This window comes from Clinocottus analis, unplaced genomic scaffold (genome assembly GCF_023055335.1).
Source record: "Clinocottus analis isolate CAN_PGR_092001 unplaced genomic scaffold, fCliAna1.0.p SCAF_18, whole genome shotgun sequence".
Classification (NCBI taxonomy): domain Eukaryota; kingdom Metazoa; phylum Chordata; class Actinopteri; order Perciformes; family Cottidae; genus Clinocottus; species Clinocottus analis.
In genome coordinates this window covers 14,335,796-14,362,797 of record NW_027175909.1, presented here as the reverse complement: position 1 = coordinate 14,362,797, position 27,002 = coordinate 14,335,796, and the positions used below count along the sequence as shown (strand labels likewise).

General features: G+C 43.9%; 1 protein-coding gene across 1 annotated transcript in view; it reads left to right on the top strand.

The window, feature by feature from the left end:
* Nucleotides 1–511: 511 nt before the first annotated feature.
* Nucleotides 512–27,002, top strand: part of LOC137788708 (cadherin-7-like) — an 89,427-nt gene continuing 62,936 nt past the window's right edge. Inside the window, exons 1-2 of the mRNA XM_068581734.1 lie at nucleotides 512–777; nucleotides 5,248–5,882. Of these exons, the coding sequence (XP_068437835.1) occupies nucleotides 5,601–5,882 (282 nt within the window). The 5' untranslated portion in view covers nucleotides 512–777; nucleotides 5,248–5,600. The remainder of the gene's footprint in view (nucleotides 778–5,247; nucleotides 5,883–27,002) is intronic.

Here is a 27,002-nt window from a genome sequence, read left to right as displayed (position 1 = left end):
TATGAGATTTAATTCATCCTCAATGTGAAGCAGGGGGCAGCCCATCTCATTGGCTGAAGCTGTCAACTATCGTTTTTCTTCTTCTACTTCTTCTTTTCACCAGCGAGGCAATCATGTAACAGTACACATGCCATCTGCTGCCAATAACCTGGCAGCTTTTTGGGAAAAGAAATCGCAGCCTCATTGTGTCTGCCAACAACGCCGCGTGCGTTTCCTGGCTCCCTCCCGGACCAACTTATTCTGGTCAAACTATGTCTCGATGGTCTCGCTCCTCTCCAGTCAGAGGATTTGACTCAGATGAGAGCGTTTTCCTGTCTCGTGCGGCGCTCTGACTCTCCTCCTCCTCCTCCTCTTCCTCCTCGCTGCTGCTGCTGCGCGTCCCCTGACGCCTCTGAGAGAGAGAGCGATAGAGAGATACATGCCTGAACCCTGCAGCTGGGGTTCCCTGCACAGAGGCGGCACTGCGCAGGAGAGAGAGAGGGAGAGGACAAGAGAGAGGGAGGGAGGAAGAGAGAGAGAGAGATGTGGCACGTCTGATCCCTCTCTCCGAGATGGGACGCATTTACGCGCGATCCATCCAGTAGCCGATCTCCAGCGGCAGCCCCTTTGCTCTGCTCACCGGGACTATTTTCCATCATGACAACTTTTAAACTGTTTATTTTGACCTAATTTGTGTCTGTGTCGTGCGTGGAGAGAGAGCCAGAAGGACAGACTGGAGAAAAAGACACAACTTTTAGCAGCAGACACCATCTCGTGAAGTTATTCCGTCTTCTTCGGGTGAGTAATGGCAGCAGAGCTCACGGCGCAGGGAGGACATGTTCCAGCGATGCATCGACTTGGTGACATTCCCATCATGCATCTCTGCTTATTCACGGTCTACTTGTGTATTCTGTGCATTTTGTGTGTGTTGTTGTTGGTGTGTCCCGTCTGTAATTAGTATTCCGTGGACACGGGTTTCCTGCGGCGGCTCTCTGGCTGTTGGTTTCCGTGCTGCTTGATTCTCATCGCGCGCGTATTTTTGTCCGCCATCCTCGGTCCTCTCCCGCGGTGTTGCTCCAAACAAAGTTGTTACACAATGCATAATCGATCAGCTTTAACGATGCGAGCTGTTCCTTCTTCTCTTCTATCGGACAACCGTCTCTCATCAGCTCGGGAACAGGCGCGCGCCCTGCGAACTTTTTTCCTCTTCTTCTTCTGCGTCGCGCAGGTGTTGACAGCGAATGCGCCATGATTGATAGTTAACAGGAGGGTCAAAGCAATCAGGTCACAAGGCCGAGCGGAGGGTACCTGCTGATTTACACTGGAAGAGTCCATGTCAAAGAGTCATCGGGCTGCAAGATAGAAATCTCGTTTTAATGAGCAGTAAAACTGCAAGCTGGGCAAACCAAGAAAACAATGTATATTCAGTCAAATTAAAGGATTTTCTAAATGAGAAAAATCTGCCCAGTATTTTAGGTTTCTTCCACTTGTTTCGAGAGAATTCAGGGAGAATTGTTCCACGTGTTTATGGACCCCAACAAAATGGATCAATACACAATAAGATTACCCCCCAAAAAATGATGGATGTTTATTGCAGTGCAAGTTTATTTTGAAGCAAAATGCGTCAAATGCTGTGAGATGTGTCAGAGTGTGAGCGCTGCGGTCCCCACAGCGAGAGGGGAGACAGAGAGATCGTGTTCAACCCATCAGGAGCATTTATAATTTATATTATTATCATGTTGCTGCGAGAGCAACAGGGGAGTTGTTTGTTTGTGTGTGTGTGTGTGTGTGTGTGTGTGGGACTTAAGCTCTCAGTTTAAATGACATTATTTCAAAAAATAGGCATGATCCATTCATGTTTTTGGAGCTTTTTTTCATCCACCACATGGATTCCCTCAGTGTCACACCTCTCTGCCTTTTTTCATTTATCAATTATCCAGCTGCTGTTCTGCTGGCTGGACCAGAGCGCCACACTGCAGCTTCAACCATCTACTCAAGAGGGATTTAACCAAAGAAAAAAGTACATCATGTGTACTAAACTGTAAGAAAAAACAATTATTGGACTCGTTACAGACGCGTGGCGTGCCCACAGTGTCAGTCAGCCTTAAGTCTGCCGGCCCAAACGCTGCGACGGGGAATTTAAATGAACACCAGATGAGTTATTAGAAAAATGTGAGTGTGTGTGTCGGGGGGGAACCACACATCAAGCCGGAGGGGGGGATGGAGGGGAGGGCGCCAGCAAGAGCCTCGTCCGAAGGCGTCCTTGACTGACGAGCCGCCGGGCTACAGGCGTGTCGTCGCTCTGTCGATGACCCGATGATTTCCCCCCGGACCGACCTGCAAAGACGAGACGTGCAGGAGAAACCAGAAGGTCACGGAGAGCCGTTGAACGTGCCGCGTTTTTATTGGGGCGGGGAAAGAAGTTCTGATCCACATTAACCTTAAAAAAAGACATTCGCCGTGAAGTGTCTGAAACCATAATGAACTTAAAGTTGAAGACACTCCAGTGATTGAGGGGGAATATGGATCAGAGGAAGCGTGTGATTGGTTACTGAGCGCCCCCAGCATCGGTAATCCTGTTGTGAGACTGGCAAATGGGATTAGAACACTGTGTGTAAGAGGAAAAAAAAACGAGAAAGAGCCGGTGGGATGACTGGGGAGGCTTTACGTTCACGGCTTTATCTCACATTTACACTTCATTTGGCGTCTCGGCGTTGTGACACAATGAGTCTGCTTCTCCACAGAGAGTCAAACCACTGTTTGTATTGGTAAACACGAGCCTGCCAGAATGGGATATTTTGATATTTGAAGATGTGTTCATGGGCAACAGAGGCCCCAGCATGTGGAGGAACATACATGCTGTAATGTTCGACCCCCGCTACTCGTCACAAGGCTTTTATGTGAAGAAATACCGTTTGATTTGAGCCTCTGTGTCTTTTTATTCCAGTTCTTCTTTACATGTTTCCTGTTTTGTCATCACACTTTAAGGCATCACGACTGGCTGACACTCCTGTACAGTATGAAGGGAAAAAACAACAACACTTCCACCGACTGAGATAATCCATCAACGTCGACACGACGCCTTCATTTGTTTGTTGTTTTTTTGTTAGCGGGGGGGCTCAAACTTTTTTCTTTTTCTGCCTCGTTGTCACTTCGGCGTGAGCTCGAGTCGAGCGCTTCTCACGTCAGCGCCGCGTTACGTCCCGCTCCGCTTCCTGTCAATCACCTGCCACCACGTAGAAGAAGAAGAAGAAGAAGAAGAAGAAGAAGAAGAAGAAGAAGAAGAAGAAGAAGAAGAGGGGGGAAACAGTCCAGAGATAGATATTCACATGAAACACTCCCGTCACGAGCGTCTCTTTGTATTTGTTTGCGAGTCATTTCAAGCTAGATTTGACGCTACGCGCCCGTGATCTTTTAAAACGGTGAACAATAGAGACGTTTGGGAAAAAATGGATTCCTCTGCGGCACGAATTGCTCCGTAATTTGGACACATCAACTCGACGGCAAATCAGTAAAAACTCATTTATTAACAAGCCAAGATCTGCTGCGCCCGCACCAGCTTTTATCTCCGGTCTCCTGCAGCGTTCAGGGTTCAGCCCAATGAGAAGCATTAACTCTGACCCCCACAATGCACCGCTGCAACCTGCATGCACAGCCGCCCTGCAGGCAGATCTGCTCCACTTTCCACCTCCACCATTACATGGTCATGCAGAGGCAGTGACTTTGAATGTGTGTGTGTGCGCTGCGGCCCTGATGGTGTGTGTTCTCTGTTGTAGTTCACGCGAGAGCACGTCAGGGTTTCTCACAGATTTTACGGCCTCTGGGAAAAGGAAGTCTGGAGACAAGTTTGTGTGCTCTCTGCACTTTGAACCCCCGGAAAAACAGGAGGGCAAAAATATCCAAGATGTCTCCTCAGGACTCGACCTCGCAACCTTCAGGACGCGGCTCGCAAACATCTCGAGGGTCTTCAGAGGCAACACACGTTGGTATTCGCATCCGCGCTGGTTGTTAGCGCCGGATAATGACTTTGCTAAAGTATCCAGATGACTTCCACAGGATGTGTGTGTTGCTGCGCTGTTTTTTTTTATTTTTTCGCTGAGGGGGAACGGAGAGGAAGTCAAAATGAGAAGCGAAGGATCTTGTGTGGGAAGAAAGAGGTCACTTCATGCCAAAGCAATTACCTTCCTCGTCCTGCGCTCTGCCAATACGCTGCGTGGACGAGAGAGAAAGAAGAGGTCAGCGAGGGAATAAATATGTGTGGTCAAGCTCTCGGCTTTTTTTTTTTCTCAACGGCTGCCCGCTTCCACGAGACCTCCTGAAGTTTAAATGTCATTTCTTTAGTCAGTATCGCGCCAAGAAATTGCATAAATTTGCCCGCCAGCTCTCCTGAGTGTGTGTGTGTGTGTGTGTGTTTTCCCCTCATTCCTCCTTTCAAAACGTTTATTGAGAGAGGAAGTCACTGTTACGCGTCAAATTAGACGGATAATACCAGCGGGATATTAGGAAGTTTATGTAATTGCTCAACTGTACTCCGGGACTTCCAGGATGTGTTGTGACATGAGGAGCATCATCTGTCAGGAGTCTTCTCTCCGCTCCGATGGGGGCGGGGCTCTGGCATCTTTTTGGGACATGGGGGGATGGGAGGGGGATCTGTTGTGGCGTGACGACGGCAGCGAGACAGATCCCCCCCTCCTCCCCTCCCCTCGTGTGCGCTCGCAAAAAAAAACAACCCAGAGGTCAGGAGCGCTCGGGCCATCGCAGCCGCTGACAGCTCCGATTTATTTTTAATCTCGGTGATGAGAGCTCGCCGCGCAACAGCACGTGGCTTGTTAGGGGTTTTTTTTTGGAGCGGCCGATCTTTAGGCAAAGAAAATGTGACAAAATGACGACCTTGGAGCGCGGCGAGGCCCTCCGGGTAACGGGGAGCGTGGCGTTTGATTGCTATTCCGCGCGGCCGCCGTGAAATCATTGTCATTTCCTCCCCCCCGCCCCCCCTCCTCTTTCCATCTTCCCCTCATTAACATCTTGACCTCGGACCAGACGTGCAGGTGAAGGACACCCGTGTTGATTGTACCTTTTGTTTTTTTTTTGCACCAATCTCTTCAGTATTGTTGTAAAGACGTCGTCACCGTCGCATCAGCGGGCGCATGACTTGCTGTTCCGACGCGACTGCGGTCACAGAGGCAATATTGCTGACGCTGCTTTCTCTCTTCTCTCCTCTGTCTTTGTCTCTTTCTCTCTCCCCCCCCTCTCTCTTTATTCTGATAGGTGCCAATTACGCCGCCCCGTGTGTCGAGTCCCTGCCCGGTCGACCCCTGACCCCCGTCGCCCCTCAGCTTTCATGTCAACTCCCTGGCTCCTAAGTGGAGGGATGTACCCCGGTTCTGGTCTCCAATCGGGGGAAAAAGACGAGCAACAAGACAGAATGCAGAGCTGGACTCTTTTCCCACCCATGCGCTCTCTCCGGGGCCTCTAGGTGAAGCACGGGGTCAGGACTGTGTGGATAAAAAGCCTGCAGGGAGTGTTCTTTTTGACATTTCATATCTCGCCGTCTATTTTTTTCTTTTTTTTTCTCCTCTTCTGGCCTCTTTTTTTTTTTTTTTGGAAGGGGGGGGCCCCAGATGATGGGGTGGTGTTGCTCAGGCGTATGCGGAGCCCTGGCTCTCCTGGCACTCCTGGGTCCCCTGCGGCAGAGGGGCTGCTGGGGGCTGGATCCCAGCAGCAGCAGCAGCAGCAGCAGCAGCAGCAGCAGCAGCAGCAGCAGCTCTGGGGATCTGGAGAAGTCCCCGCGCTCTGATCCGGGCCCCCGGGAGACCCCGCACAGGCACAAACGCAGCTGGGTATGGAACCAGTTCTTCGTACTGGAGGAGTTCATGGGAAATGAGCCACTTTACGTCGGCAAGGTAAGCGATCTGTGACCGTTGGCGGCTCGGCGCGAGCGAATCACAAATCAACCCTCGTGATGAACTGATTTACATCCTGTGTGTTGCAGGGCGGGCACCAGGTTTAGTGCACATATCAATACGCTCTTATGCTAAATCTGGGACAGAGCAGTGTTTTACAGAGTTGCACATATTCCCCTTTGCCCTACATATAATGGGAAACAAATGAAATATGAACAGACTGTGGAGGAAGGTGTTCTGCATCTTTTCTCTCAGTACGTGCTCTTATAAATGCACAGTTTTACTTTACAGGCCGGTGTTTGATGTGAGAGGGTAATTTGCATTGTAATCAGTCTCCAGAAAAATAAAACTATATATATATATATGAATATATATATATATGTATATATAAACTCAATTGTGTCTTTGTACAGTATGTGCTCTACAAAGCCAGTAGATCAAAGTAATGCATGTTTTGGCAGATCCATAAGTTTAAAACCTTCTCAGTGTCACAGACGAGTTAACGTGAGGATGCAGCGACTCATCGAGCATTCAGGACTTATGGTAGCACTACTTTTGTGTTCTGGATCACATCTCTGATATAATACATGATGCACACCAGTGGAAGAAGTGTTCAGATCCCACGAGGAACAAAACGACTGTTACTCATATTATATGTTTGGATTTATTAGTGGTGGTGTGTCTTGATGTGTCAGCAGCGTTGTCCTCTTGCTGGGTTGCTGAGCCTGGAAATACGCACATAAAATACCTATAAATGTTGTTTTTTTGTACACAACTTGACTAAAAATACTTGTACAAGACAGTATGAACTTAAAAGAGTCAAATAAAATGTACTTAAGCACCGAATCTGAATACAAATACTAAGTTACAGGTCAACACTTAAAGCAACAGTTGCTACAGCTGATATTTGTGTGGTTAAGTAGCTGAAATTATATAATATAATTGAAGTGGTCAAGTAAGATAGTACCTCACAATGTGCTAAAATATAGAAACTGTAATAAGTTATAAGTAATGTTCCTGTACAGGAAGTAACGTGTTACTAAAGCAGATAAAACAATGAAATGGCAAAAGCAAAAAGTAAAATAGTTCCTTCTGAAATGTGGCTTTAGTTGATAAGTTTAGATGTAAATGACAGCAATACATTGAAAACATCAAGTACAATACAAGTACAACACATTAAATAATCTTCTTAGTTACTTTCCACTGCTGAAACTAGTATCTAAAGTTGCCTAGGACATGAAAAGTAGCACAAAAGTACATCAAAATGCACCACTGTGGTACTTTACAACCTAAATAACATCAATATTATGCCACGTCTTCGTCCATATACATGCATATCTATATATTTGTTCATGAAATTCAAACATTTGCGCTGGCCCGGTGTCAGTTTGCTGGTTTACATCCCCGTTGTTTGTCGCACACGAGGCTCAGCGAGCGGACGGCTGCTGCATAGGAAGCGGCTGCGGTGTTTGCCGAGCGGGCCAGATGGGTCTCGGCTCGGTCTCCAGATCCCCGTTATCTCTCGCCGAATTTTCTGGTCTTATTATTAAATTACTTATCTTTCCGCTCATCTGCGGGATAATCATTCTCATCCGCATGTATTTGCCGGGTCTGCTCTCGCAAGCCCATCTCCTTGCCGTCTCTGAACCGGATTAGCGTCTCCAGCTGGACTTCAGGATACATTTGACTGTCCTATTGTTCTCCTCCATGTTTCCTCCGCCGGAGGGGTTGCTGGAGAAGAGCAACACCAGAACGAGGGCGTTTCATGACACTGCTGGAGTTCAGTTAAAGGTCATTTCTTTAAAAAACCCTCTTGTCTGATCTGTGCGTCTCCAGATATCTGCTCTATGTCTGACTTGTGGCCAGAGTATTTTTCTTTGCTTGTGAACATCTGTTTTCTGATCTGGATGTTGTGTCCTTGCCCTGTGTTTGCCACCCAACACGTGAAAGGAGAGAGAGTCAGTGCATTCGGAGTTTTTAACTTCATTTACACATGCTGGTGAGCGCTTGCTACCCCTGCAGCACGTAAACAGGCTGATTATGTATTCATATATGTGTGTAAAGATCTGCTCATATGCACATTTTTTAGTTATTCTTTCATATTTCTTTAACACATGTATATGGATTGTTTCTTTTAGTGTGTGTGTGCTCATGTTGGTGGAAGCCCCAACAGCCCCAAAGCGACATCAAGGCGTAAAGAAAGACGCACTGTGGCTACATCTTTACATCTGACCTCGCGCCCAAGCTCCATCTAACCCTTTCAGAAATATATATGAAAAAAATGGATTCATTTAGTCCCCGCTGGCTGAGCAGCCTGCGAGCTTTGAAGTGCTGTCACATTGTTTGTTCCCTAAGATCCTCGTTGTCACATGGTGTGTGTGTGTGTGTGTGTGTGTGTGTGTGTGTGTGTGTGTGTGTGTGTGTGTGTATCACAAGGGACACCCTGACCCCCCGTGACTCAGTGTGAGCGTCGTGGAAGGAGAATGACCTTACTGGAAATGTGTTTTGTATGTAAGCGTCTGCAAAAAAAAAAAAAAAACACACAAAAAGATTAAAAACCTATGAAACCAAAAGCTTCCGAAATTTCCAGCCGGCGCTAACGCCAAAAAACACCAGAGTGACACGAGCAGTAATTGTGTTTGTCAGATGTGTGCGGGTATCCTAATGTGACAAACAATAGGACTCTGTGTCCAAACAATGGCACAGTCGCTGCACAATTCGGTCATTAGTTTGGCTGCGAGCGAAGAGGAACATGATACAGTTGGGGAGGAAATGGGAAGTCATCACTATCGGCCCCGGCTGCGCTCCCTTTGCATCTGCAGTCTGCTTTGGCTTTAATGCATTCTGTCAGATTTTTGGGAATTTCACAACCAAATGTCCTATTATGCCTTGGCACTGCGCCTCGGGTAAGTGTACTGGCCCGGGAATCAGCTGCAGTCACATCAAGCCATCGGAAAACATACATTAAAGAACAAACCGCCCCCCCCCAACCCGCTGCAAATTGGCCGCTCGCGTATTTAAACAAGCGGAGCGACTCATCTACTTAACAAACGCTTACTCGTAAACATGATGTGATTAACATTTTCTGCCGGGGTGTGTTCCTGTGATTCAATATTTGCAAGTGTTGAAATCGGACCAATCTGTGTGCGGCTTCTGCTGAATAAGCGACGTTAGCGGGCGCGCAAATTATTGCAGCACGCGGCTGGATCTTTGTTCTGTTAATGCCCCGACTTCCCTCGCTTCGTTTCGCCCTTCGGAGCATCTCCACTGTAACTTTTGTTACTGGGACTTTTCTTCTCTTTTTCTCCTGGGTCCAATTCAAGTGACGGGATAAATTAGCCGCCTTTTTTGAAGGAACAAGCACGCGGACAAAGCCCTGATGCCGAAGCTCACTTTATTTATCGAGATGTCTTCAAAGTTGGCCGGTCTGGCTCGCCATCAGAGGACTGGCTGGACTCATATGACCTTATAACTCAGGCGCGCACTCACAAAAGGGCTTCTACCAATGAAGAAAAAAAGAAAAACCTCAAACGGGAAACATCTCTTGATGGTAGAATCTTTCATAGCTTGAGACTGCAGTGAAGCTGCAGCCGGGAAATGACTTATATCACACAGGAAATAGGACATTTCCCTTTCCCTCTCTGCAACAAGTGCCACTGTTTGATCATATTTATTGCGGCAGCGATTACGCTTGTTGATGAGTGTGCATCGTGAGTCCTCCCTGACCCGGCAGCAGGAGCCCGGTGTCGTGCGTGACAGTAATTCAGTTTAATAATCAAAACAAATTTGCGTCACGTGGCATTGGGGATAATCCCACAGATGATTACGATGGCGCCGGCGTAGCGTGTTACCGCGCGAGCGACTTCATTAGCATTCCCGTTAGCCGCTCGCTTGTCAAATGGGTTTGGAATCACAGAGCGCGGGGCGCCGCGCTGCGAAAGGTCAGTGTCGGTGGCGTCTGCACGCGCTAGCTGGTGCCGCCGACACTGCGAGAAGAGGAAGAGGAGGAGGAAGAGGAGGGCGATTGGAGCTGACGGAGGGGACGTCGTAGACGTGCGGCACCCAGAGACAAGAGCTCACGGAGGGGGAGCTCATGAGACACCCTGGGGCCCACTGGGACGGTGGGAAAGCCTTCATCAGAGCCCGGGAATCAAAGAGGAGTGTAAACTAGACTGGAGGGTAGTTATCGGCGGGGTAAGGGAAAGGCTAGGAAGAGGAACATTGCTTACACTTTCTCTCGCATGGAGGGGCAAATACTGGTGGCAACATCAGCGGGGCAGGTCGTAGATGTACAGCAAAGAGGTCAGGAGGAAGTCAAGTCGGTGGAGTGTAAACTGTGGCTGATTCAAGAACCAATACCCTCAATAAACAATATGAATGCCTATAATCGCAGAGTTAACTGTGTTAAAAGCATATCCAATTAAGCTAACGGCTCAGTTACATCTGCAGCAGGCGTCTGTCAATATTTCTTCCACCCCACGTCGCTGAAAAATTCAAGCGAGAGAGAGAGCTAATTCGACAACACATCCATGGCCAAGTTTACCTCAATGGACACGATCATCTTGCGGGTGAGCGACCATCTTTTGTTCCATTAACCTCACCAAACCAGACGTGGGGACCAAAACAAGCCACTTTAACCACTTTAACCAAACAAAAGTGGCACAATACACTCAGGAGGAGTTCCTCGGAGGTTTTTGAGTGACGACAGGGGCTTTCAATCTTTATTTATCTATTGCAGCTTCCTGATGTGGTTGTGTTCTGCGTGTCAGATCCCAGATCAGTTTTCCAAAATACGTTAATGACGTATTAAAAACAGATAAGAAAATCTGATCATGTGCATGGCTAGCCAGCAGGAACAGGATTGTTTAGCTGCATCCTTAATGGGAAACGGAGTTGCTGACTCTGGCTGTGTCGGTTCTGTTAGCTATGACCAGACAACACACACGACACAACGCTGCAGACAGAGAGACGCACTTATTGCAATATTTAAAGTTACAAAAAAATCTGCCCCGCCAATTTAAATGAACTTTTCTAGTTGTCTTCATAATTGACAGCGTGCACACACCTTTGGAGCTTCCAGACGTCTACATGACATGTAATACACGATCACCAGACGGTTTTGTAAGAAGGATAAAGGCAACCCGCAACACCTGCAACAACCTTCAGAGGAGAGAGAACGAGATACTTCCTGTAGCAGTGTGTGTGTGTGTGTGTGTGTGTGTGTGTGTGTGTTCAGGTCTAATCAGAGAACATCAGTAAAAACACCTGAGTGGGTCGACTGCGGGTCTGCAGGGCCTGCAGCTGCTTTGACCCATAAAACTCTGAAGGCAAATTCTTCTCCAGTGGGTCGCTCGCGCGCTCTAAATTTGACAAACCTGTCGAGCGAAAGTGCCGTTCTCCAGACACAAAGCATGAAATGAACTACAGCCCAGTGTTTTATCCTTCGTTTACGACATGTTCACCCCCGTCCGAGCCAAAGTGGACAAGCGACAAAAATGCCCCCCGGACATTTTGAAAAAGGGGCGTCGGTCCTGTGCGGTGATTTACATCTCATATGTTTGCACTCATCACAGAAGCCGTTTGTCTTTTTGGCAACTTTAAGATGTTATTTAGAGCTTGGATTTACTCGCTCTCGCCTGGAGTCGCACCTCCCGCTTTCGATTCTTCAAATTTATGGTGCGCTGTTTACGGCCGCCGTGAAAACAAATGTCCATCATTGTGGCGTTTGGTGGGCGTGCTGTATACAAGACAAATATTTACTCCTGTAGCTGGTAGCACTGTAACGCAATTAAATATTAAGGACTACTGCGGGCGAGCGAGGAGATAGTTTGCAGTTGTTTTTTTATTTCATCTTTTCTGTCTGAATCCTCTTTTATATGCTTTTTTTTTTTTTTTTGTCCGAGTATGGGGAAGTTTCCTGAAGTGCTGATCTATTGGATTTTCCACATCCCCAACAGGTCTGACCTTGAATAATTCAGGAGAGGTCCGCCGCCTGTGCGGAGAGTATAGACATAGCATGAATACACAAAAGTTACGTTTTTTAGATCTCTCCATTTTCGCTCTACAAAATGGATAACAGGTGGCCCGGAGACTATTGTGTTTGGTATATTGGGGGATATCACGCATTCTTCTCCATTTCAATGAATAATGTATGCATCGCAGGACTTAACGGCAGCTCATGTATTACAAAGAAGTCAGTTAAATGTCTGCTACTTGTTCCTCCTGGAAGGTGTTGTGCTTTGAAGAAGAGCATTTACCTTTTGTGATGTACGTATTTAGTATTAGTTGGAGGACAGGAAACGAAATACGTGATTTTCGAGGTGCAGGATGAAGAGCGTTGGTCAGGCGTCTTTCTTCCTCAAAGACATGAGAGAGCAGCGGTCACTTTTTTTTATGCACTGACTAAATTGCATTTTCACATCTGTATGAAATTAAAGCAGTTTGATGTGAGGGGATCTGGAATTGGTTTTCATACAGCCGGATGCACCACCCGACAGAATCATGAAGGTTTCCTGAAAGGACGATTGCAGGAATATTGAGTTTCTTCTTCAAAGAATCAAGCTTGTTTTTTTAGATGGCTTCATTCTGTCTGACCCTTTGGTGCTCATGGGACTGCAGGTTAACGCCTACAAAACCTCCATCGGGTCTGACAAACATTGAAGTTAAATAGTAATCCGCTTCCAGGCGAAGTCTAAACACCCATCGAAGTGAGAAACTTGGTCTCATTCGTCATGTTAAGAGAAGATGCATAATTTGATTAGCAGAGGTTGATTTGTAAACGAGAAACCAACTTAACTGATTTTGTATGACCTCATCTGGTTTAGTATGACCTCATCTGGTTTAGTATGACCTCATCTAGTTTAGTATGACCTCATCTAGTTTAGTATGACCTCATCTGGTTTAGTATGACCTCATCTGGTTTAGTACGACTTCATCTGCTTTGGTATGACCTCATCTGGTTTAGTATGACCTCATCTGGTTTAGTATGACCTCATCTGGTATAGTATGACCTCATCTGGTTTAGTATGACCTCATCTGGTTTAGTACGACTTCATCTGCTTTAGTATGACCTCATCTGGTTTAGTATGACCTCATCTGGTTTAGTATGACCTCATCTAGTTTAGTATGAGCTCATCTGCTTTAGTATGACCTCATCTGCTTTGGTATGACCTCATCTGGTTTAGTATGAGCTCATCTGGTTTAGTATGACCTCATCTGATTTAGTATGACCTCATCTGATTTAGTATGACCTCATCTGGTTTAGTATGAGCTCATCTGGTTTAGTATGAGCTCATCTGGTTTAGTATGACCTCATCTGATTTAGTATTACCTCATCTGGGTTTCTTGGATTTGTTGCATGTGATGTTTTGGTAAAAAATGCCATGAAAGGAACACTCATGATTCCCAAGGAAGAGTACTTTTATCTATTGGGTAAGAGGAACAATTACTAATTGGAAACTCTGAGCAAAAATTAGGATTCGGTAAAACATATTACCTATTTGTAATTACAAATAAAATAAATACAAGCAGATGTATAAGTTGCTGCACGGCTGATCTTTAGCATTCATATTGTTACAACAACCAATTAACTCCCCAGTAAACTAACCTGCGTCAGGTTAAGGCCACGCGGTGCAAAGGAAAGCAGAGAAGTGAGCAGAGAAGACAAAACATAATGGCTAAAATGCTCAAACCGCGAGCAGCTCTGTAATTCTTTTAACGGCGCTGGTCAAAGGTGAGGTGGTTGTTCCAGAGACAGTAATGTTAGACGGGAGGAAATATGATTCAACGCCATGCAGTTATTGATTTGTGCAAATGCACAAGTGGAGCTCGTTTAATTTGTTGGCTTCATTTGGGTCAAAGGGAAAGATATAATTGTGTATCGTCGGCGTAGAGATGCAGACAGAAACCCTGACAGATTACACCAGGCAGTCACGCAGCTCAGAAACTCACCAGCTGTACTCGTTGATGTGGGGAGAGACTTACAGGGAACGGTCTGTTTTGAAGGTTTTAACTTAATAGCTCACGTGGCTATCGTAGCAGCTGCACCGCCGAAGCTAAAGCGGCGAGAGGTTAACCTCACGTTGCCCTCGTTATACTCAGTGTTCTTGTATCTTCCGATACAACAACACACAACACCACGAGGTTAACCTCACGTTGCCCTCGTGGGTTGTGTGTTGTTGTATCGGAGAAGTTGTTTTTTTTTCCGAGTAAGAGCACATGAGCACAGCAACGGGCCCGATACCCGACATTTTACATTGTACATCCCTAGTAACCATGCTAACGCAACCAAACACAAAGAAAACTCAGCCCGAGGGGAATACCATTAGTTTTGCAGGTATTTGGTAATAAATCAAAAGTATCAGACAAATTGTTGCGAGGTGAAAAGCCAGAGAGACACCAAGGTTATTACAATTCATCTATTAGTTGTTGAGATAACACAATCTGGATCAAAGTGGAGGTCCATCCCTAGAGACATGGTGTTAACATTGCTGAAATTATTTGAACAATATGCACCCGTGCTATTGAAAGTGTTTAATATTATGTAATACAATTTTCCATGCAGGGTAGCAGGGACTATTTGACAGAGCACTACCTTATCTCTGACAATAATTAATTCCTACAACAAACTGGTGCTTTGTTTGACTTATATCAATGGGAGACCGCCTTAATAATAATTTGCATTCACTCTAGTTGTTTACAAAAGTGCACCGAGGGTTAAATCTGATGTCTGACTGCTTTTTGGAAATGCCGGGGGGCCGAAATACATAAACGAGTTATCAGACTTTCTCACCTTAACTTGATTACTGGCAATAATCTGCTTTTGTGTGCGCGTGTGTGCGCACATGTAAAAACCCTTCTAGAGTAACCTGAAGCCTCGTCTCCTCCTCCATCCTCTACACACACACATACACACACATATTTTTAATACAACCCCAACCCCCACACCTTCCTCTGGACATTCACCATCCAATGGATGTACGTTAAAACGGGGGATACATTGGCCACCTCGTGCTGTAATTAAATTCCCTCATAATGAATCACAGCCCCCTAATCCTAAAACTGGCTATATTTCCACAGGGAGCAGAAATGACCTACATGTACTGGGGAAAAGCTCTTAGTATAGCCTTTATACTACAGCTTTCTTTCTTGGCATTTGCTCTGAAAGCATGACAATCACACCCAAACTTCCCTTTGAGCTGTGCTGAAAGAAAATGCGGTGTGCTTCGTTGAAATTGTGTGTTCATTTATATAGATATATACACGCAGTATATACACACATCACACAAGGCGTCGTTACCATAATCAGGTAGTTTCGTAGTATGTCATGTCACAGTTTGCAAGTATTTCTTAATAATGTGTTCCCATCTTTTTTTGTTCTGGTTCCAGCTAATGTTTTGTGACTTGGAAAGCGATGGGATGTGCAGCGGCTCATTGCTCTGCGGAGAAAGAATTCATGCATAGTAACGCCAGGCAATTAGGGTATTGTATGGGCCAGTCATCGGACTAATGTTGGTGATTCACAATGGTGCTTCTGTACCTTTTGCTCTCGGAGGTGTATTTCATCATTTGCACACCGTGTTGGTAGCAGCCCAAGACGCTGTCACCGGTTCATTGTGTTCAAAAAAAATAACGCTTGGCAGCATGGAGAACACAGAGATAATGCCTACTTTGTGTTTTTTTCGCTTTTGAATGGCCGCGGATTGGAGAAGGAAAATAGCGCATTTGGTTGCGTTAATCACCATTTCTATCTTTCATTCGCATGTTTGAATCATTGTGTTGAATACATTAGTCTTTTCTCTCATTTTAATTGCATATAGTCACTAATTACATTGTAGAATGGAAAAAAAAGAATTCAAGCTTTTATTCTCGCCTAATAATGGGCCTCAACTATCAATCATGCGGTGCTGGCATGACACACACACACCCACACACACACAGACATACATATAAACATATATATATATATATATATATATATATATATATATATATATATATATATATATATATACACTCTAAAAAAACGCCTGTGAAATTTACTGTTTCTGAGCAGTAACCTACTGTAAAATATTTTCCAGTAAAATACTGTGTATTTATTTAAATATTACAGTAGTCAAATCTTTACTGTGAGAATATATATGATATATATAAATCACATGAACCAAGAATCTACTGTAAAAAATCATTGCACCCAAAAAGTACTGCAGAAAATGACTAACTAATAATCTACTGTAGTTATATACTGTGTGTTTTTTTTTTTTTACAGTAAGTTACTGGCTGCCAGTTAATAACTGTCAATTTCACAGTGCGCTTTTATATATATTTATATATATTTGCACCATGTGTGAGTCAATCCCAATAGACCTTCATGTTAAAATACCCTATAGTCTGGTCCAGGAAATGTTTTTCATTCTCTCTCTAAGTTTAAACTTCGGCATAATTGAGGGTGTGGACATTGATTGACAGCTAGGCGTCGGCCCGACTTTGAGCTTCACACCGGCTTTAGAGACCTGTGGGTGACGTCACCGAGACTCATCCCTCACCTGTTACACAGTCGATGTGGCGGCACAGGAAAAGTCACAAGGAATTGTTGTGCGTGTGCCAAACCATCCGAGAGTTGAGCTGTTTCAGTCTGAACCGAGGCGGTTGACTGCAGAAACACATCGTAAGGAAACTAGCCTAGTGTCATTTTGTTGAAAAAGGTATTTTATTCAAAGCCTGAGCTCGGCAAGCACATTATCTAGTTAATAATCAGAATGCAAAAAGTGACCTTTGCCGCTCACGCTCCTCATCTGAGGTACAGGCATGCCTGTAAAAGCATAATTGCCCTATTCAAATTTTGGTTGCTTCAATGAACAAAACTAACCCCCTCATTACTGACTCCGCTTGACTGGGTTTTTTGGGAAATTCGATCCAGTCATGATCAGACTGCCGGAGCCCTCGGGGGGGTTTGACACGTGGGTATTCAGAAGCACCGTGAGTGTGTTGGAAAGAGCCGGTGGCCGAATGGATTGGGTTTCTTTCACTCTTCCTCAAAGCCTTCATTCAATTTCAGGGACAACGGGGATAAAGTGAATCGTAGGTGGTGCAGAAATTGTTGTGTTGTGTTGTAAATAACGTTTTTTTTCTCAAACTTTTGTATGCCCATGACAAACCGAAGGACGTTTTCTCTCTTATGGCTCTCCAAAAAAACCTCTGTGATCCCTTTTCTTCTCATTTTTTCCGTCTGCTTCATGTAATTCATTCCATGAAAAACCTTTGTAAAAGTGTCAACTCTCATAACAATGTTAAAACTCACTGCATTGCACTTCACCGCCAGCCCGCACAGCCTCAGCCTTATGCTGATGATTGGCTCGGGCTTGTTTTAAAAAGTAAACTAAACATACAAGACAAATGATTTCACCTCCATTCAGACCGACTTGTCTTCCATTTCAGTCCGTTTTCATCCCTCCAGTCGACATCTTGCCTGAAGTCAGTTAAACGTAGTGGCTCCAGAGAGGTTTCAGGGATTTTTTGTGTGTGTGAAGATATCCCGTTCTTGGAAGCAAGCCCATTCACTTTCTATGGAGGAGATGAGTTCATCGTCTGACAGTGTTAAATCATGCCGAGGGGCTAAGGCTATGCAAAGACTATGTGATGATTCAGAGATGGATTAGGCTATGATCTAAAGTTATTGAATTTGGCTCCTGATATCCCCTCACAATGAAGAATGGAGGCAGGAGAGTGATTTGCTCTTTTTTTCCTCGTGCAATACTAAATATATTCACTACTGGAGGGATTGTGTGTACACATCAAAAGTCTTCCTTCCCAAAGGCCCGCTCATGTTGAGGTTTAATAAGGTATTTTATTGTTGGAAGTAGTGCTGCTCGTTTGAGTTGTTTATAATCCCCTCGGATAGCAGCCGCACTGTCAGTAGTGTAAAAGAGACGGCATTATCCGCGTGTTTTCTTTTCTTCCTCACCAACGCAGCGCGTTTGGTCACATTATATATAATCCAGGTGGGCCTTTTTTTTGTTCTCATTCCCCTTGAATTACACGGCTCGGGATTCGTAACGTGTACTTTGATGCCGGTGGGTGGGCGATGGGCATGTCGCGGTATGTACGCAGAGGATTTTCGGGAAATGGTAAAAAAAAAAAAAAGAAGCTGGGTGAACATGTTTCTCTTTACTGCAACTGACTTGTGTCGGTCCAGGAAATAGAAAGTGAAGACGCTCACATGGCGGCGGTCCTCGATGGCGAGTGTCGTAGCCACGCTGGATCTGGTCGCTCGGTTGCTCGCTGTTTTGTGTTTTTTTTCTTCCAAATCTCTTCAATTGGAAGAATGCTGCCCACTTTCACCAATAAGACTTCAACGTCCTTGTAACTTCAGGAGGGAATCTTGTCTTTTCAAGCAGTAATGTGTTTTACACTACCGGAGCGCTTCTTTCAAGGTCCTCCACTTGACCAAAATTAAAGTTTTCAAACTGAAATGTGAAAGGTATTTTCACATTCAGGAGTGTATAGCAGCGGGTGGCGGTATTGGGTATGTGGACCTTTAAGTAGGTCAATGAGTTCTATCAAAAAGTGCTTTTTTTATAGTCACATTCAATGTCAGCGGTTTACAATGTCATTTTGTGACATTATCCTAATTGATTAATACGTCAATTTTCAAGCAAAAGTATCAAGCAGTTGTTATTTAGCTGCTTTTCTTGGTTTAGCAAGATTGTAAATTAAATATCTTTGGTGAGCACGTTTGAAAGATTGTAATATCATAATATAATATAGTATAAATTTGTAGATGCGGGCGCTTTTACTTGCATTTTTCTACTATTTCCTGGATTGAAATAAAGGAAATAATCGATGGATCTGTAATAAAATAACTTAATTGTAGCCCTAAGATTATAACACACTACGTACTGTGATAGACACATCAACGCTAATATCCAAAAAAAAGCACTGAAAGTCTGTGAATATTCTCCTCTACACAGAAGACAGGCAGCAGCTCATGGCGAGACGAGTCGGAGGTGTGATTCCCACATGGCCATCTGTCATGAACATGGTTTAGATACAAGCGCAGTTTGACTTCTTCGAGTCAAAGTCCAGCAGAGCAACGTGTCAAATGCTTGAAATATGGCGGCGGACATAAATTATACATTCCTGTGCAGTGCACATCGAATAAGAGGCGATTCAACAGCAGCGTGACGTGATGAAGATAACGTGGAATAATGCTGAGACGGCAAATGTTTAATTCATTAGTTCATCGACAGAAAAATGATTTGCAACCATTTTGTTAAACGATTCATCTCTACTAATTATACAATGTAAAGTAATTATGCATGCATAAATGCTTTTTTCCAGCCCCTCAAGTAGGGAAAACCCTGCTGCTTTTCATATATCATAAACTGGTATATCTTTGTGCTTTAGACTGTTGGTTGTCCAAGGAGAGATGTCACATCTTGTTTTGCTCATTTTTCATCATTATTTGACTTTTCTTTTCTCCATAAGACGTTGGCGCTTAATTCAATTAAGAATTGACAGATTAATCTGTAATTTAAAAATAAGTGTTAGCAGCGGCTTTTCACATGTTTGTTCGAAAACATAAATACAAAAACGTCTGCAGTGAAAATACATCTTTACAGAGAATGAATGAATGAATGCGCGTCTGTTGTTGCTTCGGAGACATTGTCCTTGAGACAATTTGTTTTTGTCAGGGGGAAAAAAAATCCAATTACATGCACACAAAGGCCATTAGCAGGCAAATCAAAGGTATTTAAAAGGCAAGAACAAAAGTGACGTGACTACAGAACAATTCTAGGTTCAACGAAAAAGGGGCGATGATCATATACGATGCCTTTGTTTTTCATGGGGTAATTTCACGAAGTCATCCACAAAAAACCTGCACGTACTCACTTCGTGCAACTGTTCAAGCTTAACGTGTGTGAGTTTCAGCAACTTACCATCGTTAGTTTAGTTGTTTGAGCTGTGATTGTAGACAACCGTCTCGTCCGGGGTCCAGAAAAAAAGGGAAAGTTTACTGCGCTCCAGATCTCTTCCTATTGGTCGAATTCCAGAAAGGCGTGGTGGTGTGACATAGAGTGATCTCTGCTGATTGGCTGGGTGAAGACTCGGGGTGGGAATCACGATAAAATATCGTCACGGTACTTAACTCCCGATACGATATCATCGCGATACATTGAGTATCGCGATATAATGCCATTTATTACATTTTTTTTCAACCCCAAATTGTCCCCAAAGGAAAACTTTGTCAACAAAAAATACATTGATTTTACTATTCTAGGACCAAAACGTTTAGAATTGATGAAGTAAAAGATCGATACTCGGCTTGCATGTATCGATACAATATCGCCACGCAAAATATCGCGATACTATGCTGTATTGATTTTTTTCCCACACCCCTAGTGAAGACCACGTGTTTCTTGGATTTACTGAGCCGCGGGAAAGACGTCATATGTACAGGGGTGCGGAAGTGACCATATATGGTGACGTGAACGCTAACGGGGGTTAACTCATCCACGTTATTTGTAAACTATGGAAAAGATTGACTGCGGCGTTCCTCACACCTAACGCCGCTACATTTGGCGCGGTTGTGTGATGTAGTGCGGCCGGTATTAAAGAGAGCGACACCGACGCACACACTGGTGTAGTTCAGTGTGGACGTGCTCCAGCGGGCTTTCACTCTAATTAGCTGTGGGCTGTAATGCAGATGGGTAAATGCTGCGTGGGGTCATTCACGTCGCTTTCATTCTCCTATATGTGATCAACTCTCCTTTACATAGCATTCCATCAATTAAAGTACCTCGTATAAAACTGTCTGCTTACTCCCTGGAGCAAAAAATGAAGTACTGATATGCAGATATGTACGATACATGGATCAAATAAATTGTGTTTTTCACTATCCTTTCTGGCACGCTGATGTTATCACAAGTGATTTGACGTGTTGCATGGTATGTTTTCCTCACCATGTTACACTTTCCGTTTCCTGAATGTAATCACATGTCTCGAGCGCGACGGTGTCTGTACAACCTCGATGGATATTAATACAGAAGAATACCAGCGTGAGAAAGCTCTGACGTCGATTTAATTAGCAGGTTCTCGTTGTTGTGTGTAAAACATTGTCGAGAGACTCTGATCCAAACGCACGTAGAATCGATAGACCGGAGTGCACCCACAAGACGCGTTGAGTCTCCAAACACTTCAACTCCTGCTCTTACTGCAGAGATGTATTTACAATATCTCTCCACCTACACATAAAATCCATCCAAGCTGCCTCTGGTATGTTGTCTGTGCATCTTGGGAAATGTAGGCACTCATTTAGTGAAGTAGAGGAAGGCGAGCGGAGATTAAATAGAGGGGGGAAAAATATAGTTCTACAGCACTCGCACTGATCATTAATACCGGCCTGTAGACGCAGAGCGAGTCTTCTGATTTGACTTCTGTGTCGGCTGAATTATTATTAGAGGCCAACAGATCTGATCTGAACCTACGCGGCGTTGGGATGCAAACATGCTGCACTTTATTACCAGATTCATCTGTTATTTGTCAAACATAATTATTCAATTTGTCGGGTTTTTATCTGAGTCACTCAGGAATAATCGCCCCGCACGCTATTCCACGCCGAGGAAAGATGTCGCTGATATCTCTTAGGATTATTGTAGTTGCTGCACTTTGCGAAGGCTGGCGCGGTGCTTCAGGGTGTTAGGCCCGGACAAAAGGTCCAGCATGCAATGCGGCTTTCAGACTCAGACTAGGAGATTGAGGATTTTAGCAACAGAAAAAAATGCTTTGGTTTAAGTCAAAAAGAGATTATGTCAACAACTGCCCAAAAACATTGTAATGATATTTTAATAAATAAATAAATGCTCTACCAATCAGTTGAAATATTCATTTATTATATTCATGCTAATTAAAGCACGAGCAATACATTTTTAAGCTAATACTGATATGACACGTTTTTAATAATTTGAAGTAATTTTTCTATAAACATTTTTCCACTACTCTCTAAAAAGATATGTTTAATGAAAAAAAAATATTGTATTTGATTTTGAATATTATGTAAGGTGAGGGCCCTAAAACTTTCTGAAGATTACACAATTATGTTATAAAACAAGGGGTGAAAAACAGAATAAACAACAAAAAGAGAATGAAACAAAGAAGAAAAAGAAAAACAATAACTACAGCGCGATCAATTCTCTAGTGTGCATTCATCGATTCATGAAGATAAAATCAGATCGATGGGGTGTATTGTATAAAACCCATTTTTCCCAATAAGCCAAAGTTGTTCCCGTTATCTTCTCCATGTTGTAAATGTTCGTCCATGTATTCAGAGTCTCTGAGAGTCTTCTCGCCGCCCACTAGAAGTACATTTATTACATATTTGTCTCTTTTTTTCCCGACATTGTTTTCGGTAACCGAGTTGTTTCTTTGCTTGGAAGGACGTACGCGTCGTCCGCTGATATGTAATCTGCTCGGAGACGGACTGTCACTGAAGGAAGTGAGACGCCGTCTGCTGCTCGGAAACAGACGCTCAGAGCGTGAACTCAGAGGTCAGTCGCGGGTTAAAAGAGAAGCGAGATGCGACTGGAAAATGAGTCTATTTTTATACATCGTGCAGTTAGCAGACTGGCAGAAGTGCAAAAAGCCAAAGTGACATCAGGGTGTGCATGGTGTGCAATAATGAAAAAAAAGACATGTATTTATTTTAAATTGTACTAGATGTGAAGCGCTACAAGTCAAACGCTTGTATTACTTTAACTTTGCTGCGGCGCCGATTCATTGGGTGGAAACCGCTCACGGCGACCATTTTAACGATTGGTGCAGAATGATTCCTGTAAAAATGATGTTGAAATATTGTATTTTCTCTATTGTGATCGAGTCGTGTGTTTAGAGTGTTCATTCGGGGTCTTTTCATACGAGACAACATTCAGAAAACATTTTAAAATAAGGGAAAGCTAACACTAATTCATCTCTCAAAGCTATTTATTTGTTTTTTATACCTTACTCCCTTCATACTTTGGCTAAAAAAAATGAAACACCTGGGTAAAGCACACACTAATACTGCAGGAAATGAGTGTGTCTGTTTTTAAAAATAGTTCAAAGACATCTATTCAAGACAAGACCACTAAAAATAATGTGTGTCAACCTCTGTATGGCCACCACGTGAAGGGAGAGAACATGTTTCAGGCATATTTAGTGGCAACACATCCAATAATAATTGATATTTCAGGTGGTGGACCAACTAACGGACACACTAAACACAAAGACATGTCACTGCCTCACACACAGATGCACACAAACACTACAATGTGCACGCTTCATATTCCACAAACATTCGTGATCTCAAGCTTCTGGATCGCCGGCCTCTTCTGTCACGTGCTCGCGTCCACGTGAAAACAGGTGTAATAGTTTGCACCTGTTCCTCTGCTGAAAGCTATATTTTGCTCTTTTTTCTAAACACACCAGTTTTTCCGCCTTACTGGCCCAGAGAGTGGAGAAGCTTCAACGGGGGGGGGGGGGGGCTCATCAGAAAACCTCTTCACGCGTTCGCTATGACTTTTACGAAAGGCCACTTTCAATAAATGTCAGGCTGCAAACATTGGTAAACAGTTTGAGCTCTGATCAAATCCCAGAGGCGTTGGTCTGCGCGGCGAGGCGGCCGTGACTCGGCGATTACAAGGGCTCCACTTTGGGAAACGGCACATTAAACAAATGGAGCGTTTCCCACTGGTGACGACAGTGTTTATTCCCATCGCTGAGGAGGCCTGCCCTCTCGCTTCACGTCCAAACGGTAAGCCCCTCCCCCTTTTTTCCCACGGCATCACCGGGCGAGTGCCGCTTTGTTAGAGAGTCAGGAAGTGAGTTAGTAGAGAGACACGCGCTGAACGTCTGGTGGAAACCGATGTGCTAAACCCCCGGACAGCGTTTTTTGTGTGCGCTGGAGCAGTGGTTCTCAAACTGTGGGGCGCGACCCTCTAGTGGGGCGCAGAGGTATTACAGGTGGGGCGCGGGGGCAGATGCAGCTTCTTACTTTTTTTTTTGTGAGAATCCTTTATTAATCCCACAGTGGGGAAATGATTCTCTGCATTTTACCCATCATCCTTAGTAATTAAGGATCTTTGTGCTGCTGTGAAGCTCTGGGGCTTCAGTGCCTTGCTCAAGGACACTTCAACATGAAACTATGGGGAGAAAACCGGCTTCTTTGGTCATCTTTTATGCCAAATATTAGTTATTTTTTTGCACATATATAATTTTATTTGCAATGTTTTAACACAGTGATTGCACATGTTATCAGTTTTTTTCAGATGGAGCAATCTGGTTTACTTGAAAGGCAACTTTCCTTAATCTATTAATTTAAAAAGCTCGGATGGAGGAGTCTTAAAGAGTTGGACCATTTTGTTCCCATGTTGTCGGGGCGGTTCGCTTCCTTTAAAGTGAGGCGTGACAGAAAAAAGTTTAAGAGCCGCTGGTTTAGAGGCATAAACGGTGAAGTAACGTCGGTCTCCGCTTCTCTAAAAAAAAAAAGATCCGTGATTTATGGGTAATAACGAGGTGGTTATCATTCTCCTGATCGGCTTCTCCAATGTTTGGATTGTCCATTGTCCTTGTCGGTCGTCTCCGTCCGCGTATTTGGAGGCGGACGTCGCTCCGAGAAGAGATTATTGATGTCGCTGTCAGCGGGCGGTCACCTCCGAGCGCTCGGCGCGACGAGCGCTCTCCCGCCGAACAGGTTTTTAATCAAAATAATGTGTGTCAAACATCATCGAAACCTGTTTGCCGGGTAGAGCTCGAGTGCGTGTGAATAACTGGAGTAAACAAACAAAGGCAATTATGCTTCCTCAAGCATTAAAAACAAAAACAAACCCAAAAAGAATGGCGGCGGGAACAGCGTTTGTCTGAATCACCAGTATCATCAGTAGAGTTAAAGACTGGGGAGAGAGCCACATGTGATTATTTGATTGTTGTATCTGTATTTCTTATGCATAACCTCTTGTCTCACGTTGTTTTTATATTTCATTTTCCACAGCTGGTTGCCAGCTGGATATGTGTTGACTGCTGCATAAATCATGCGCATACGTCGTCGTAGACAAAACGCGGCTCCACAATGTGGTCTGATTGACATTATTGGCACAATGGACCACGCAGGGTGCAGATAATAATGAGAGTTGATGAATACATGAATAGAAGACAAGGATGTCTATGTATAGCCGTGCTAGCTGCTCTGCTGTGTGCACGGCACGCTTTAAGCTAAACACTAGTGTCAGCATGCTAATGTGCTCACTGTGGCTATGCTAACGCCTGCAGATATTTCACTGTTTGGTTATGATTTTTTTTTGTTCGTATGCGGGTTAGTGGATGTTTTTAGTTACAACTTGAGCATCGTTCAGTGGAAGCACATTTCCGCGAGTAAAAGGAAAATATTTATGAGATTAAAAGTTAGAATTATGAGATAGAAAGTTGCAATAATGAAATAGAAGCCAGCCACTGAAGCGCATGCTTTATGACTTTTATCTCATATTTTTGACTTTCTATCTCATAATTATCACTTTCTATCTCATAATGATGACTTTTTATCTCCTAATTTTGACTTTCTATCTCATAATTATCACTTTCTATCTCATAATGATGACTTTTTATCTCCTAATTATGACTTTCTATCTCAAAATTATGACTTTCTATCTTTTTTTTTTTTTTACCGCAGAAATAGGCTCCCATACATTCTTTATATCATATAAATATAATATATTCTGCCAATTGGCAACCATTAAAAGTCATGCAGACCCATCTATCAACGCGTCCCGTGCATGTAGAACACTTGCAGACCTGTTGGTTCTCCGGCATGTTCTGCAGTAATAAGGATTCTTCTATCTGACGATCTGTAAGTGGATTTACGGTAATTTGCGAAAAGGACTAAGAGTCTGGGAAACTTTTCTTGGCGTCTCAGCCGATGCTTTGCTGATACCTCAGTGTGTGTGTGTGTGACAGACAGATCTGAGATTATCTGCTTGAAGTGCCGGCCCGAAATCCCTTCCCAGGCGGCTTCACACCACTTCACAGCTTAATGAACGCGACTTTGACGACTCGCGAGCGCCGTTTGAACTCAAACACACCTGGCCGGGTTTAAAGGAGCAAATCCAGATCCCCCCCCCTAAAAAATACCCAACAAGACTTCCATAACTGCAAAACTTTAATGTCATTGTTACACAAAAAGTACACTCGATACTACTACATGGTACAGTGGAAATACCCGCTTAGTTTTGGCCAGTTTTAAGGCGTTTTAACAAACTGCCAGGGCCTTTTTTTTAATATGACAGCCAATGGTGAGTGGCTGCAAGACAGATGGAAAGCAGCCACTTTGGAAAGGCCTGTCACTGTTGTTGGCAGAGTGGAACTCTTTCTAAAGTTGTACAACATTTTAACTTTATAGACGTCATCACACAAAGTGGACTGTGTGTGTTGTGTGTGTGTGTGTGTGTGTGTGTGTGTGAGCAGACTGAGTTCACCTCGCGCTGCCGACACACGACGGCAACAATATAATGATGGAGTAGTCTGCCGTGATTCTTTGTCTGCCGAACATCTTTTGGTGATTTCACCTTTTTTTCTGCACAACAGAACATGTTTCTCTGTTGTGCAGAAAATGAGGATAATCTCACGTTGTCACGTTTAAAAGAGCAGCACTCAAACTAAAATCATGAAAACAATTACCGCGAGCCTGCAAACTCATCGCCTTACAGCAGCGCGCCACTTTTATTTATTTTTTTTCAAAGTTACCACCAGGTCATTCGCGTTCATCGTCCAGACCCAAAGAGTTTTTTAACAAAAGGAGCTTTCCTTTCCGTGCATTGCCGTTCATGTCATTGTTTTTGCATTTTTGTAACATCTCTTAATAGGATTATGTGGACTATTTTTTATGAGGAAAACTTGTGTACGAGCAGGAACATTCGTCTTAATCTGAGAGCAACTGAAATCTGCATATTCAGATGCACATGTTGATATAGATTTAGTTTAACTTGTACTTTTACTAATCTGCCTATCTGTCTTTAAGTCCTTTTTTATAAAAATTACATGTTTATATCATCTATAGAATGAAAATACGCTAAATAAATCGTCTGCTTCTTACATTAA